Here is an 18,638-nt window from a genome sequence, read left to right on the forward strand (position 1 = left end):
AAAATAGACGTGTTTTCGGATGGCTAAAAAAACTATTCAAAAAAAATGAAACAAATAACATAAAATACGAAGATTTAGTTAATAATAAAATATTTTATTTGCGCTTAACGAGAAATTTAACGGATAATTTATCACAATTGACAAACGTTTTAGATAAATTCACAAACTCACTGAAAGAGCAGTCAATAATTAGTCCGACGCTTCGAAAAACACGGTCTGTCAATGAAAGTGAAATCTTGGAGACAGTGAACATAGGTAACGAAACCATAGACAACAGAAATACCACAGAATATATAGAAACAGAAGACAACATTACAAACAGTCTACGAACATTTAATACGTTGGATTTTAAACTAAAATTGTTATCCTCTATTAACGACACATTAAATATTGTTTTGTATAAATTTAAGCCGGCGTCGAATGCGCAAGAGGTCTTCGGAGACAATCTTCTATTTAATGTTGGGTTTTTGTCCGGAAGTGCTAATACTTTAAAAGCATTTATTGATGAATTACAAGATATTTCTAGAAAAAGCGTTATAATAATGGATGAAAATTTTGTAATGCAGTTGTATGACACTGTAAATAAAATTAATGGAGTATCTGAGAAGCTTCTGAATAAATTAAATTTATATATAGATAAAGCCGCGAGGGAACTGGCAAAAAAATAATAAAACTGCTTTTTAACTGTCCATAATATTATTTACACACCTGCATTAGAGATTGTTGAAAAAATATAAAAAATGATTATAGAATATTTTATTAGATTTTTATTAGATTATAGAAAGATTATAGAAAAAATATAAGAAATAGTTAATACTTAGGCCAGGTCGCTTTTGCATTTGCAATAATTTTAAAATTTGTTTTATAAAAGTTCTCAAATAAAAGCCACTCAAAGCAAAAACTTTCGTTTTATTCAGTCCAACAAATATAATATTAATAACTAGAAACTTCTACATTTTGTCAACCACAGACTAACATTAAAGATGTTCAGAAACGGGGCTTTAGACAAACTCCTTTTCGGCTGGCATGCTCCACTAACGCTTATAAGTTTGTGTGAAAATAGTCACGTGACAAAACAAATGAGCAAATGTCATTCTCATACAAATTCGTTTAGCGTTAGTTGGTTACGCATCGATGTGTGTTTCTTGCAAATCCAAGGGACGATAATTTTAGTATCTGTCAAAACATCAGTCTAGTCATTTATTTGTTAAAAATGGTAAAAGTGAGATGTATTCTATGAACGATTTTATTAACAACAACGCCATGTCCAAGACGATCGAATCTTTCTCGATTAAGCCGTAATGCAATATATGGGTGGACAGATTTTAATCAGTGATTAAGGATTCAAGAATAGTTCATATTATTTACAATTACGTATACATAGATGTTATAAAAAAGATTTTTTATACTTATTCAAAAAGTCTGTAGTTAGTATTATATAAAATAATTTATCCTTAATCGCAACAAGATCTTTAAATCTATAACACTACTATAACTATACTTTGTTGTATTTTAAAATAGCCCCAGAATTTATGAAAAAACTATGTTAATACTAGAGTGATATTCAGTCTAACTCCTAAGTATATGTCAATAAGTATTTGACATAAGAGATTGAGAAACAACGAAAAAACTGTATCTTCTATAAGTTTTTGAAGTATCTCGACGAAGAGTTTTACCATTTTGACATACGTCAGAATTATTAAAAAAATAATATACTTACTTAGTCATTCTTAGCGCTACGTCTAACTATAATAATATAAAATATATAAGAGAGAGATTTTTTTAGAAAAAGAGAAAGAAGTCATAGAGCTCTCTTGACAAATAAGTATTTTAATGGAACACAGATCAAGACGTTTTAATCCATTGTCAACAATAAGTCTAAATATATTATTATCTGTACAAACAATGCCAAATTGCACCGTTTTACATAATAGGTAGTTATATATTAAAACAATTAGTATCGCAATACCTGTCCACTCGTAGTTGTTTGTAAATTGTAAAAAAAGCAATCTATAAGTTGCATATTCTATGGGCTACATACTTTTGGTTGACATAAAATTTATTTCTTAAACTTAGGAACTTAAACATAACTTATTCTAGATATTCTTAGCCAACCAACCCTTTTTATTGAATTAATTCTTACCAATAACTTAGATTAAAGAATCACTTTACGAAGTTATGTCGCAGCATAAACAATTGAAATAATTGACATATTGAAAGAAAAAAGTATTTAAATTGACATGAATTAGAATTATTCGGTTTTTAATGAGTTAGAGTCTACAAATGTAACAGTTTTTAACGTTGAAACAATGTTACTCAAAATTGTATATGGTCTGAGATAAACAAAGTTCAACCAGGCCATAAATTCTGAAAAAAATATTTATTTTATTTCAATTATTATTATTTTCTAGGTGCTACTTTTGTTATAAATGCTTTGAGACCATATGTACAGAAACTTAATTAAATATTACGTAGAGTTTTTAGTTTTTCTCAATGGCTGTAATATCGAATCTAAGACGACACCAGCCGCATTAGATTTGCTGCATCTGAAAAATACAGATTTAATTTAAATTAAAACACTCGTGAAGGATAAAAGTAGATTAATTAATTATACGAGTATAATGGTTAAAGGAAGAAGGCGTTATGAAACGTACGGAAGTAGACCAGCATCACATCCGCCGACGAACTTTTGAGACTAGCGCAAGATTTCAATTCCAAAATTTCAAGTTGTTCACAGGAAGAAAGAATATTATATTACGGGATTACGGCAAGATTGCGACCTCTTCAAAAATGACGTCATACTCTGAAACGCGCTAACGAAGTAATTCCTATGCCGAGGTTCTTGTGACGCCCTTGCGCTAATTGTGGTAAAATGCCAATTCCGGCTAATAGCCCAAGCTGAGCCAACTGTGATATTCCATAAAAACCTAGAAAAAACTAGTCTTCTCTTAAGGTTGGAGGAAGCGCACAACATCTTTCCTCCAATGTTGTTAGAATGAAAATGGGCAGGAGGATCATCTTGTAAGATCACGACCCAACAATCCCAGAATATTCGCGAGTAGTCGTCGGCCGGTACAATTTTTTCGAAGGACCAAAGTCGTAATACACGGAGTATAGATTTGCCAGTGGTTCGCGGGTCAATACGCTTTCTTAGGACTAGAACAACGAGGATCGTCAAGACATCAGTAAAATATAATAATCTATAGTTTTCGAGTTCATCTCCCATAATTTTATATATTAGGTATATTATAAAAGGATAAATGCATACTTTGGAAACATATCAGTACACCTCAACTCAGTCCAGCCAGTCAGCGCTTCGTACAGCATTGTATCCAGCGCCCGGTCTGCTACCAATTCACCTGCTAACATTCTTAGGGCTAACCTGAAATATGAATTGCTTTAAAATCTGGATTGTTTGGAGTCTGATTACTCTATCTTTAGATAAAAATCGACAATACAAATTTAATTATGTATGATAATTGACTTAATTGATATGAATCTGACTAATAATGTAAAATCTAAACTAAGATAAATTTGCGCGCCACTGTGTGTGGCAGAATATGCGAACGACTGACAATTGTACCACCTTGACATTTTGTACCATATTCGTGCAATAAAAAATAAAAAAATAAATAAATAAATGTGCTAAAAAGTCAAGGAAAGGTGAAATGATCATTTAAGAATAATTATTACTCCTGTATGTCAAAAAAAAGGTTAAATACTTAAGGCTATGTTACGAGTTTGATAAACTTTGCTAAATGTGATCGGGCCCAGTTTTAATGGACTGTGAGGCTTCGACACCCTGTAAGAGGAGCAGAAGCTACTGGTACATCGAGACGTAAAATTCTGGGGCGACAAGGACAGAATCCGAAAATAAATTGAATTTTGACTTAACAAAAACAAACTCTAATTGTTATTTCTATAATATTTCAGAAACATACATTCATCGTATATATAGAAATGCGTAGTATATAAAAAACATACCCATTAATCCTCGCCATAGTCCCGTAAGGTGGATTCAATTTTGACGTAGCAACTAAATTCTTACAATACAAAAGCCAAACACAGTCCAAATCTGTGTAATAGCTGCTGGCAACACTGGAGCTGTCATTAAATGACGTTTGTAGATGGTTAAGAGCGTGTGTGTTGGCGTCGATATTGCGGGACATTTGATTTTGAATGGTTGTATCGACCGCCTCGCGGTTTGACAGTTGGTTTAAGACCATTCTGAAAAAAATGATTCTATTTATATAGTATTTAGAATTTTCCTACATAGTAATAACAATGAAAAAATTTGGTTTGGTTGGCAGAGTATCTTTAAGGCTGGCAGCATTTTTCTAGTGATTATCTACATACTCATTTTTAATAATGACTATATGTACTTTGTGTGTTGGAAATAAATAAATAATGTGTAAAAAAACTTTGCGCTTACTTAGTATTTTTATACGCCCGTCCCAAATGAATGGCAGCCCTAGCGGTACTCATTCCGATCTCCAACACGTTTTCCAGTAAATTCTTCTCATCATCGGAGTCTTGACGTGCGTTTTGACGTTTGCTAGAACAACATTGTCAAATGTTTATGTCAAGTTCACTGACATGTAGTGATTAAAAATATTTTTTTTAATGTAACAGGGAATGGACGGGTGGTTCTTTGATGTTTTTTTTCAAATTCAGTACTAATTCCAACTAAAAATGTTTTGAAACTACTGTGTAACGTCGATCAAGAAATTTTCTTTGTTATAGAGAACATTCGTTATACGGAAGAGAAAAAAACAATTTTAATAAATTACAATAACTTTTAATTTTATTATTTTTCAAAATTGCTTGATCTAAGTCGTCGAATTTTGGCTCAATAATCCTCAATTTTAAAGAGGCTCGAATCGAAAAGCGAACCTACGACCTCAGGGATGAGCGTCGCACGCTTAAAGCACTTGGCCAACACTCAATGAAGTGTTTAATATTAACCGAATATAATTTATAAACGGTTGGACCAAAGCTCTAGAAATAAGAATGACTTAATAATTGTATTTCAGTTAAGCAATACTTACCTATTTTCATAATAATGTAGCACTTCGTTCCGTTTTGCCTCGACCTTACTAGGTTCCATGAACAATGCGTTAAAAGCGAACACATCTGGGTCCTTGAGCATTTTGTTTCTGGATTCTTCCTGAAAACCATGAACTCAGTCAAGTTCTATATAATAACTAACGTGGGTAACACTGAAATTTTTTAGAACTGGCCAGTTAGAATTAATGCTAATGAAAACTTTTTTCAATTTCAATTTTCGAACTGTTTGGTAACCTTATGTAGTAGGTATATTGTCATTTGTTTTTGTGAATTGGCGGCAAATCTAAAACTCTTTGTTACACGTGAAAATGAACCTAACGCGAAAACAAATTTAAAAAGTTCCTGTGACAGTTTACCTTTAACTCTGGCATTTCCTCGCTGAATTGCGATACTTATCCAGGAAAGCATCATGATAATTAATGACATTTTCATGCCTATTTTCATAAAAATGAATTTTGATTTGATTCTTTATCAAATCATAACCCTACATTGAAATTATTAATTATGTATTTTTTTTAGTGCATACACAAATTACGTATTTATTAATCATAAGATATACTTGTTTAATATCATATTCATTAAGGAAATTAAGAGGCTATAATAATACCTATTTTTTTATGGCTGATTGTGGAAATTTTTATAATTAATCAATTTAAATTTACCACTTTGCAAATAAACGATTTACAATTCTTATCACGACAATACATTGTAAACCAGAGGAGACTTACAATGGTCTACAACGTACTGAAAGTCTTAATACTGTAAAAGACCGTCCGAAGCGTCCGAAAGGTATAGTGTGCAACCCAAGTGTACTTCAAAAACTGAGTGATATGTGCGACGGCGAAGGCCTAGGTTATATTTTGTGATACCAAGGGCAAGAACCAGTCTGTTGCACAGATCCCCATTATCCAGAACGTTACGCCTACTGAATGCTGTCTCCAACACTATCGACTTATTTGTATGTTCGCAGAGTGAATTCACAGTAGCGATATTGTGTTTATTATGTATTTAATATTATATGTACATATATATTTTATTTAATGTTTCTCGACATTATCGTATTGGCATAGTATGTAAGGATAATGTATTCTTACATAGAAATCCTCACCCGGACCGAGTGAGAGTTTATAAAAAAGGGGTGGAATAGCAGATTGGATGCCCCGAGCCGAGGTTCGAATCTCACAGGAGACGCCCTTGCGCGAGTCGCAGAAAACCCACCCATTCAGGCCGAGCTAAGTCTCCAAGTGGTGTTAATTATTATTTATTATCATTTTGTAATGAATAAAACTTTCTAGTTTGATTAAAATCTTTGTTTTTTTTTATTTACCGCTTCTGATCCCTAAGAGTATGTATTTTTGTAATAAATAAATAAAATCCATTCTGAAATTCCAATATCTCTAATATACTACATATATCTAAATCTAGATTCTCACCTGATTCTCCCAAGCCATCAGCTGTATGTTATGCAACAACATGACATCCAGAGTCAAAATCCCGAACGAGAGCAAGCTAGTGCTGTTCTTCAAAATCGGTTTCCCACTATTAACCGCTGTATAATTATCGCCGAAGTAAACATCTCTCAGCTTCTTCATCACAATCGTCACATTGCCCTCAATCAAACTGTCATTTAGGGCTTTTAATATCTCACCGAAATTACTGTTTTCTCTCTTAACGAATGTGGGATCAGAATTTATCCATTCGTATAGTTCTTGAACTTTTTCAATCAAGTAACTGGTCATTGTATTACTTTGCATGTAATCGTCGTATAGATTTTCGTCGTTGTAGTAATCTTCGTATGTTAAGTCTATGTACCCATCGGAGAGTTGTATGTGTTTGTTGTTGAATATGTCCGGTAGTGTTGGTTTGAATTCTGGTATTGCTTTTGGCTTGTCTTTCTTCTCGATTTTTTTCTCTGCGTGGTGTAGAGATGTGTCGTGGAGTGGGTGGATTTGTGGTTTGGATGCCAGATCGGGATTTCTTCCAACTATATTTTTGAATATCGATAGTTTTTCCAATATAGGATATTGTATTTCGTCTGTTGATTCCGTTGATTGTGGACGGGGGAAATATATTGGTTCCTGAAATTAATATCCCATTATTGTGTGTCTTACTACATAGCGTGAAACGAAGCGGAGAGTTATTGAGTGATGCTTGATAACTGGCAGTAAATAAAATTATACGGGGATCAAACCTACGACCTCTAGGATGAGAGTCGCACACTGCACCACTAGGCCAATACTGCTATTTATTAAAAATCTGAAATATACCACTTACGGGGGCTTCATAAATCTCTCTAGTGGTATAAGTCTCGGTGGTCCCCCACCGCGTGATCACGACGGTAGCAAGCACAAGAATCGCGCACACAGCAAAACACGATGCGCCGGCGATGATCCACACTTTCAGAGGCACCTGGAATGATACGTCATACATTCGAAATTGTTTTATTATTTGTTTATTTAAAGCCTTATATCAGAAATACAAAATATATTATAACTTCGTATATACATTATAAGGTAGTGAGCTGATCGGTTTTAGAGAAAGCATTGTTGGGTGCCTTTCTCGAACCTAATTTGCTGTATTGCTCATGATTTTTTTTATGCTTTACCAACAATTTCTGGTAATTTTATTGTGTGCTTATCTTATACATGTTTTAATTGTATTTTTTATTTTCTTGTACATTTTAGATGTATATTTTTCTAATCTTTAGACTTAGAGTTATGTATAATGTCGTAAACTCAATAAATAAATAAATAAATAACTATTGTTTTCTTTTATCTAGAATAACCGATTCAGTGTGCCTACGGGCAAAGGGGAAGGACCCCCATTGTCTTCCATTTTTCTTTATTGTACATTAATTTCGTCCTGGTCTTTCCAGCCATTTCATTCATAGAACTCCATTTATCTGCTCTTCTTATGGTATGTCCAGCCCATTTCCATTTTAGTTGTGTTATTTTATATGTAAGGTCAGCAAACCCTGTTTTATCTCTTAATTTCTTGATACTTATGTCAAAATTGTTATACATTAAATGGTTATTGCTGAATTCACTTACAGAGTTCAAACCCCTAAAGTTATTATTACAACCAAAAAGTTAGTGTGTGTACTTATGTACACGCGTTAGAAGTTATACTTCTTTGGCGTATGGAAAAAAAATAACTTAAATGCAGTAGTCATTAACGATAAATATTAAATTAATCTAAAAGATTTTATTTAAATAAAAACACCAAAATAATATTTATTTATTTACACTGTTTAATTGTACCCTTACGAAACACGTGTTCTACATATAAAAATACTAGAATATACAACTTGAACATAGTTATAAATTTTCGTCGTTTGTAGTTTTTATTATAAAAGTAATCTTCGTAGTACTTATAACCTCAAAATTCTCAAAGCATGAAAAACGCTCACAATTTTCCCATATTCCATTTAATTTAACTGAAAATTCCTAAGCGTGGGAAAACAGTAGTGCATAATAGCCTGTCATACTTGCAAATTGCTTCCTGTGTCGTAAAACATATAATTTGCTAGAGAAAGTCTTGCTTTGTACTGTATTTCCCGATTTAAAATATGCCATCGCTGATTTTGATGGATAAATGAATAACACAAAGCCAATTTGTAAAATAGTTGTACATTTTCTGTACCTACTCAATAGTAAAATGTTTCGTTACGACAATGTGACAATTTTTTTATTTGCTGTGAAGTAACACGCCATTTATGTGGTGGAAAATATCGGAAAGTCGAAAATAATATTGACAATAACGCATAATTCAATCCTCGCCCCGCATTGTAAACCCCCCCCCATATCATAGGTTGATCCCCGTGCACCAATGGACTTTCTATGTGCAAAATTAACATTCACTCGAATGAAGGAAAAAGACGTGGGAAGCAACCTGCTTGCATTGCTCAGGTCGTCTAGCCGATAAGATTGAAAAATGATCATAAAACGTTCCTTCCTGGACCTTCTGGACCTGGATCTATTACCTGGAAGCTACTACTGAGCGTTCTTTAAGGCATAAATTGACCTTTATCATCACTACGTACCAATTGCCCACTGAAGCATTTCCAAACCCATTTCGACTTATGGTCCTTCAAAAGTGTACCAATAATAATTAATCGGCACGTCAACCTGGAATTGAGTGTCCATGGTCGGTATTACTTAGGTGACTCTCCTGCCCGTTTGCCCTGTGTTATAGAAAGACTTTCTTTGTATAAATAATAAAATCTTACACTAGTTTTAGCAGGCAACGAGTCGCATTCCGGGCGGGGTGGCAAAGGCCGACGCGCGTAGTACTCGTGCGAACGAATGGGCATCTCCCGTGTCGTCGACGCACGTTTCTCGTACTCGTATTGGAACATTGCCTGTAAGATAAATACCTTATTTAAAAAACAATTGGGAAGATGTGTTAAATTCTGAACCCGATCGCTTTGGATACATAACATATCAAATCATTTATTCCTACTAGACCACCTAAAATGGCAGTTTTAAACGTTAAATAAAGATGATTCTAGTTGGCCCTTCCAAAAGGTAGTTTCGTGTGAGGAATTGGCAAGAAACTCCACACTTACTCTTTTAAAATAGAATTTACAATATTTATACACATTAGTTAAATAATTATATGTGAAGACAATGTACCTACTCCCAGAATAAAATTACTATTAAGGTATTGCTAGTATACATGTTCCTCACATATTTATTGTACTTTTAATAAAGAATTTAAATTTTCGTTCATTTAATTTTACATACTTTTAGATACCAATAGGGTATCAATCATATACCTAATCGTCCTCGATTTGTTTCTAGTACTAACTGCATGAGACCGTCATGAACCATTTGTTTAAAGATATCTCCACGCTCCACATACTGTGTTTTCTTCCGGATATTATGTTACTATAGATTTTCCTATATGTCTTTTGTCGGTAGTAAAATTCTTAAACCCGTTAATGTTTTACATAATATAAATCTTAACTTTCCAGCAATAAAGATCGGCTTATTGTCAGTAAAGACTGAATATTTAAAAATCATTAATTTGGCAGATATATAAAGATGGAATATTACTTACGCTGCAAACGTAATTCATTAAAAATCATAGAAAAACAATTTGCCGTGTGTGATATGAAATGGTGGGCGAAAACGTTTTCCGTTTACTTTTATCACACCATACATCAAAAGCCCCGAACGGGCATAAACAGCCCCCTTTCGATGGATTAAAGTCCCCTTTTAAGATGTTGTTTGTTTGTTGTGTGTTTATTAGATATAAGGCGAATGACGATGGTGAAAATTTAGAATAAATTTAACATATAGAATATATGTAAGTACACTAATAAGCGATTTTTAATTTGAATTTTAGGTATACTATATAATTCTTTACAATTATTCTCGTAAATCATAAGGATAAAAAACATGTAAGTACACAAATATGTACAAAAAAATAGGCCTAGTTTACATTGAATAATGAAAAACAATAGGGGTTATATATTTATAGAACGCAGTATTTTGGGACAGTTAAACAATTATCTGTCCCAAAATGAGGCGCTAAAGAAATGATATTTGACATGTATGGTACTGTTAGGGCTGTGCCAATTGAGAGGTGATGTTGACAGGTATGGAAAAATCCACAAATTATACAGCCCTACTGTGTCCGTTACGTAATTAGAAGCGTATTTTTTATATTTACAAAAAAAAAATACGCTTACAATACATTTTTTTCGTTTATAGTATTTTAGTACATTACATTGTAAAAAATACGTTTTTTACACAGAAAGGAATGGCAGGATTTAGATTAGGCCTTTGCCAAAATCTTTAGATATTTAGATAGATTGATAGAACCATAATCAATAACAACGATATTACCTTTACAAAATTTTATTAATGTTTGTTAATTAAATTGACGTTCTTGTGATTAGCATATATTTATTCATATTCTTTTAGTAAGTTTGAATGGTTTGTTTTATAGATTTATCATCATCTGTTTTATAAGTTTCGCTTTCTTGGATTTAAAAATATTTTTTTAAAGGTTGCCTGGAAGATATCAATAACAACAATAACGCCACCCGCTGCAACGTATTATTTTTAATTCTTGCATTTGAAACAGAATAATATAAATTAATAACTATTTATTTTGTATTTAAAAGAAACTATAATCTTGGTTTAACATTACTTTTTGCCTCATGTTATTCTAAGTAAAATTTATTAAATAATTATGTGACAGCCCTGAAAACCAAGTACCATTACGCTTTAACTCTAATGCATTATCAAATGAATTTCTATAAGTTCGAATGAGATAAAAGAAATATTCTCCTGTGAAATACAAAATGTCTTAAAAGCTCTTGACGGGGTAAATGAAACAACTGTTCATTGAATAAGAAGTCATTGCCTTTGACCGATCTTCAGTTATTGGAGAGGTACTGGAAGCAGAAATCATACCAACATAGGTATTAATATTATACAGACTACTTGACACTGCCCAGTTGGCCAAATAATATAATCAGTAATCAGGCTTTATTCATCATACATATGTAGTGTAAATAAACAAGTCTTTTCAGGGCGTTTAAGGAACTTCCGACCCTAAAATTCACATTTACTTTTAGTACTATCAATCACCGATGGATGTGTCGCAGCCAACTAGCTTAATAAGGCGTTCAATCATCAGCCTGTTAACTAAATAGCGCCGTTTAACTAGCGGCCTGAAAGATGTACAGCTAGTTGATCAAAGAACTAGGTAGTACTTAGATCGATGACGTTTTATTACTTACCTATCCTGTTGACTGTTATTTTAAATTTAATTCGACTTTCCGCCGCTCTTAAACTCAAAACGAAATTTCAAACTGTAAATATGGCCGAACCACAACTTTGTTGGTATTTTCCGAAATTTAATGAAAAATAACAAGTACAGTGGAAGTGTATATCGACAATAATAATGTGAAATACACTGTGACTGACGTAAGCAATTTTATTTAAAAAAAAGTTATCTTCCTGCCAATTCTGCTACATGGTCACTCTATCACACGAATTACCTAAGAATTAGTCAGTTTATTAAATATTGTTACAAACTTTTCGGCTTTATCTTTCAGGGCGTTAGTTAAACGACGCCGTTTAATCAAAAGGCTAGACTATTAATTGAACGGCTAATGAATCTAGTTGGCTGCGACACATCTACGTATCACAAATCAATAAGATTGGTACATGATTTCGGCCGAGATGAACGTTTTATTCCAAGAAGCCACCACTAAACAATGCTTACAATCCAATAATTAACTTTAATATAAGCGGTTAATCTTATTAACCTTGCCGTAAGATTACAAACAACTTTCAAAGAATGTTTATCTTGATGACATGTTTGTGAATGTTTTCAATCTAGAACTGTCTCATTGACCGCCTCTGTTGCTACTCCATGTGTTATTACGTATTAAACATAAAGAACTAAATCCATCCAAAACTCGACCACTCCTGTATGCACTTAACTTGACCTGTATGTTAATGTAATTATAATTGTAAATCTCAATTTATATGCGTCGGTATTGTATTGTGTCACGAATAAAAATACAATACGAAATAAATGTTCATTAACAGTACTTCAGAGTTCTTTATTTATTTATTAGTATCATACATCATACCGACTACGACTACGACTACGGTATAGCTTATATAATAATCTACGGTATATATAGCTATTATATGTAAATGAATGACAATTAAGGTAAACATTACACAAAAACAATTATACAAAAACAAATTAAAAAATTATAATTATAATAACTGACATTTTTAAGCACAAACAAACTTACTAACAAAACAGCGGATTAGGTTCGAGATAGGAGCTTAAGTATGGTTTTTTTAAATTATTTAATCCGTTGAAATTGCGAAGAATTGTAAAGAGTGTGAAATCCTTGTTGGTTTTCGGAGAATTTGAAAATTTTGCTGATTTTAGACCTTGGTAATGATTAAGGGACTACAATTTTAACTTTATGATTTTGGGATTGCCGCGCTAGTGAACATTGACTTGGTGCGTTGACAATTTTTAAGATTCTTCAACCAAGATGTGCGTCTAAGGCCAGATCTGTCTTTTGCCTTACATGCTTAATTTAAGGATTTCGAAATAATCAAGTTACCCTTTAATCTTTATATATATTTATAAAGTTTGACCTCTTACATGATAATAATTCTTCAGGATATAAATTGTCTGCCCATTAAGAATATCGCATATAAATATTGCTGACTTCGTCGACATCTGCATAACTACAAAACATTGACACTGTTAAACTAAGTCTAGCAACACTTGTGTTGAACTGATTGAACTCGGTCTAAGCTAATTATTATTTGTTAATTATATCGGAAGTACGGCTAGGGTTAGCCAGGTGAAGATTATGTTCCAATGAAATACAAAATTTTTCCAGTCTAGTTCTATTTATAATTTATGCCAAGTAGAATTTATGTTTATGTTTAAAGAACTTTATTTCTCATTACAAAAAACAGAAATATTTTATTTACATGAGAAACTTAATACATATTAATATGTAGGTATATATACGGGCGAGATACACGTCGCCATTAGCCGTCACAATTTTAGTCAACTGTTCATTCTAACATTTATTTGAATTTAGCATACAAAACAGCTGCAATAAGTTATTCCTTCCAAATGTGGATTGATCCAAAGTAGACTAACACGATCACACAGACGTTGACGGGTCACGGTGGATTACCATCGTCACAAATAAAAAAAATCAAAATCATAATTCATTTATTCAGTTTAGATGCGTCTTTGGGCATGCTTATGAATGTCAATGTAATTCGCGAAAGAACAAAACTACGCCATCGCAAAACTACCAGGAGGCCTTGTTCTGAGAAGACCGACAAGAAACTCAGCAAGTTTTACCCTCCCTCTACATTACAATAATTCAAAGGAAAATGTCATAAACCACAACATCATTCAACTTACATAAGTAAAAAGTAAAATAAAAACCTGTGATTTACCACATTCGCCATTACATGCATATTCACAACACTTCCAAGATAAAACAAATTATAACAATATAATTAGAACTATTGCTAAGCGTGTTTATTTCCTAGGAGATTTAACAATAAGCTTAACAGAAGATATTAGACTGTCCCATGTTCAACGGTAACACTGAACAAATTTATCATAATTTATTAAATATAACAGAGACAAACTTCAAAGAAATAATGTTCAACCTTCCCTATTTGCTTTTCATAAAATACAAATTGTTAACAGAAATTAATAGTAGTTTATAATACTGCTTACAAAAGCTATTTTAATAATATCTATACGCACATAATACCTCCGATTACAATATAGTGGGGGCATTAGTCAAAGAAGAAAACATTAAAGAAACAGTTGTTTATTTGTATTAGTAAATTATTTTTGTCTCTCTCAAGAAATTGTCTCTTACTCTGTCTCTCATATTCCATATGTAATATAACTAATGGCTTTTTCATTCCATATTGACCAGGATTATCTGTAGAATCGAAAGTTCTAGATAGAATATCCAATTTCTTTCAAGTATCATGTGGTCTAGCTTCATAATAATAATTTATTTACAAGAATATAATACATAAATGTTATGGCGTTACAATCTAAACTTCGCATATGGCACAGAATGGCGTGCAAATTTGTCTTAAAAGGAATTTTACATGGAAGTTACACACATTATAAGCAATATTTATATACAAGTCATATCTTATAATTTGTAGTGATAATATATGACATTTTTTAAATATAATATTGTTAATTAAGTATAGTGTTTCACGCAAATTTTTTGTGTAATGAAAATAAATCATTGTATATAACTGAAAACACAAAAATGTAAATACTTTTTATTACATTCAACATTCAGAATCTTGTTTGTGTATGCAACTCCTTACTTTTATCTCGACCATTTAACCGTTTCAAATGCTACTTTTAGTTTATTTTGTTAACTAACGGATTCCGAGATGATTGACGACAATTATCATCGTTTAAGTGCCACTTAAACTTAACATGAACTGCTATCGAAGTTGTTAAACTTAGCTAATGTATGAAAATATAAATTTTTTAATGTATTTATTTCATTTATAACCGTATAATACCATTCACTAAAACCTTATTTATTTATTTATACTTTTATCCTTTACCTTTGTAACTTTAAGGTAACTTTGTTACCTTATACAAAAACATACATATAAAAATCAGGTTATATTAGTTATTAGGCAACGTGCGGTCTTATCGCTAACAAGTGATTTCTTCCAGGCAACCCTAGTATGGAAACAAAAGAAACTCTTGCAGAGGGTAATGTTCAACTCATCTATATACTAAAAAGAATAACTGTATGCAGTCATATGAATTAGCTTGTTACACCGCTATGTGGAACCAGCTGTCCACTGAAGTATTTCCGAACCGATTCGACTTCTTCTTTCAAGAAAAGAGCGTACCAATACTGGAAAGGCCGGCAACGCACTTGCGAAACTTTTGGCAATGTGAGTGTCCATGGGCGGCCTATTAAATACATATTTATTATTTAACTTAATTAAAAATAAATACTTTTTTGACTTCGGCAATTTCTGTATATGTTTTTAATCATTTTTTTTTTCAAATTTCAGTCGGTTCGATTCCCATACGTGACAAGTATTTATTAGAAAATCATTGAATGCATCATACTTACTTTTCTAAATAAAACAAAGTCTTTTTTCTGCAAAATACCCATCTACGATAATTCAGGCATATTTCATAGTCTTAGGACGCCCTGTATATATAATTAAAGTTAGCTGTACGGAATAAATAAATAAACTCAACAACTCGTTCGAATCCGACAATATGCTCATCTTTTAAGAATCACAGGAAAGATTAGGTGAAGGAAAAAATAATAGCTTTTCTCCAAAATAGCCAAAACGCCAAAACTCCAATCTTAAAGTCCTAGTCCTTAGATCCTGACTCATTTCTTTTATTTAATTTTTATTGATAAAAAAGCTTTCCAACGCTAAAAAAATCACAAAATACAATTTTTAATATGACAAGCACTTATAGGCAAACATGACATACACGAAGAGATCTAATATTAAACAAAACTATTTGACAAAACAAAAAATTACTAATAAAAAAAATAAACTTAAGAAACTAAAAAAAAACGATTTCAATGTGTGATGTATGAATGTGTGTTTATAGACAAGCAAATGATCTGTGTCTAACACATGTTCATTTATGGGTTAGCACATTTTTCACTTTCACTTGCACTATCGCAGGGGTTGCGCTTAATACACCACTTACAGAAGAGATAAGTTAAAATAAAAACACAATAATAAAATAAAATATTAAATGTTTTCTTACTAATTAAATTGTAACGGTCTTAGAAAATGTAGAATAATTACAATTTGTTATAGTGGTTACGTTATCATGTACAACTTTAAACGTAACCATGGTAACAAACACGACGTAGAATAAGTGATATCTTTGCACAAACCGTGTTAGAGCCAAAAGAAAAAAAAGTGATATCTTGATGATCTTATAACTAAAAATCAAAATAAACGTATTTTTTTTAATTTATATATTACTTTTCATCATATAAAAAACACCACGTTGTACCTTAACACCCGAGGACTAACGACTGGTCCTAAGTTAGATTCCTGGCGAAACGTTATTAAAGATAGGCATACTAAGACTTTTTTTGTTAAGAGAGATTGAATTGCCTCAATAAAACAGACACACAAACCCTTCTCTCTATTGTAGCCGGATTGGGGACGGTATTTTAAATAAATATGCTCATTGTCGCATTAATTTAAATAACTTAAATATAATTATTTATATACGTACATTTCGTCATACAAGTATTGTATTATATATACGATATTATCGTGTAATAAAACAAAAATACACAGCCTTTATAAATTTATAAATGAACTGAAACAGTTAAAATATTACATTTACGAGTTACGAGTTACGACTTTATTAGCCGATTAGTTAACGATTTATAAAAATCATTTTTTGTTAAATTGGTCTATGGGTAACTAATTTAAATGCAAGGAAGTCTGGAATTAAAGCAAATGATAATAATTTATATAAATAAACTTACTTGTGACATTTATAAATCTTAGTTGTAAATCCGTAACTATTAAAAAACAAATTTAATAAAAATTGGAGCACTGCACATAACTGTCACTAAAACCCGCTACACTTTTAAGCGACGCAGACGCGTCCTTTCGCCATTAAATAATGAAGCGCACTGAGCAAAAAGTTTTTACTTCTTACGATGTGCGACAAATGTGAAAGTAAACAAATATCAATGAACTTGGCGATCTAAATTAATTTTTTGTGGTGTTAATGGAATTTGCTTGTAATTGTGTCACTATTTGTATATTTGAGTGCGATATTTTGTTTTTATACCACAAATTGAAATATTTCTTACAAAATTTACTCATTTTGTTGTAATTAGATATTTGCTACACTCGTCTGTCATTTTGAAGTTGGTTATACTATAAACTATAATATAAATCAACATTAATACAAAACCTACTTTTTAGACATTTCACATTTAAAATAAATGTATTAAAAACAGATTACTTAAAAAAAATTCACTGTCCCCGTGTCTTAGACGTTTTTCTTAGTTTGAATTAATGTGCCTAAAATAAAAATTGGTATATTTTTTACCAATTCTTAAAAGAATGCAACGCATTCGCGAGCTCTCTGGCATTGAGTGTGTCCATGGGCGGCGGTATCACTTAACATCAGGTGAGCCTTCTGCCCGTTTGCCCCGTGTTCTATAAAAAATAAAATTTACTCAAATCTCAATACGATGTCTTTTTACCTCCGTGGTTTATTTAAAGTGCTTATATGAGCCGGAGGGTTCAAATCGTCTCGAAGCTTTCGCTTAGCGAAGTACCTTAACTGGGACGTGATTTCAACTGGTGTAAAGCAACTGTAAATCATTGGCTCGGTACACTTAATTATAACAAAACAGGAGCATTGTTAAATCCCAAGTTAAATTTTTCCTTAATCCATCTTTTCATCCCTTTTTTCCCTGACACAGGTCTCTGACTTCTAGGAAGGCCTCAATCTGAATCCTATTGTACATATATATATGCTAAACGAATATTATAAGTATGTATATATAATAGGTTGCATAACTCGTGTAATATTTTTATTTTTGTTAATTTTATGTTTCCAACAATTCTCATGTCATTTAGAATAGGAAATGTAACATGTTCTGTAAATTTAGTTTGTATATAATGTGGTGACAATAAATAATTAAATTAGAAAACTGTACAACAATTTTAGAATAATTAACAGTTAGTTAGTTAGTAAGTTTTTCAGACTATATAAAAAAATTTAACTGTCAAAGATAGTTTTGGATTACAAATATCAGTGTAGTGACCCCGACCTCGAGCTTAAACATTTGTTTTTGTTCAGAAACAATGCATCATTCACGTCCAGAGCTTATTGAATAATTCAAGCGAAAGTTCACCTCTAGATCCATTGGTAATTTTGTGTCTAACTAAAACTTATAAGCTAATATGACATCTAGTAAAAAATGATAAAACGATTTCTTAGGAGCATTACGAATATAATAATTATATAAGAAGATA

General features: G+C 31.9%; 1 protein-coding gene across 1 annotated transcript; it reads right to left on the reverse strand.

Annotated features, from left to right (window-relative positions):
* Nucleotides 1-892: 892 nt before the first annotated feature.
* On the reverse strand, nucleotides 893-17,256 carry LOC111000786. Its single transcript, XM_022270362.2, has 9 exons — nucleotides 17,129-17,256; nucleotides 9,296-9,427; nucleotides 7,342-7,476; nucleotides 6,501-7,145; nucleotides 5,049-5,167; nucleotides 4,433-4,555; nucleotides 3,985-4,227; nucleotides 3,269-3,382; nucleotides 893-2,546 (listed from the first exon to the last, which is right to left on the reverse strand). The coding sequence occupies exons 1-9, from the start codon at nucleotides 17,135-17,137 to the stop codon at nucleotides 2,468-2,470; spliced, it is 1,599 nt and encodes a 532-aa protein (XP_022126054.2). The 5' UTR covers nucleotides 17,138-17,256; the 3' UTR covers nucleotides 893-2,467.
* Nucleotides 17,257-18,638: the final 1,382 nt, after the last annotated feature.

The sequence above is a fragment of the Pieris rapae genome, chromosome 22 (assembly GCF_905147795.1).
Source record: "Pieris rapae chromosome 22, ilPieRapa1.1, whole genome shotgun sequence".
Classification (NCBI taxonomy): Eukaryota; Metazoa; Arthropoda; class Insecta; order Lepidoptera; family Pieridae; genus Pieris; species Pieris rapae.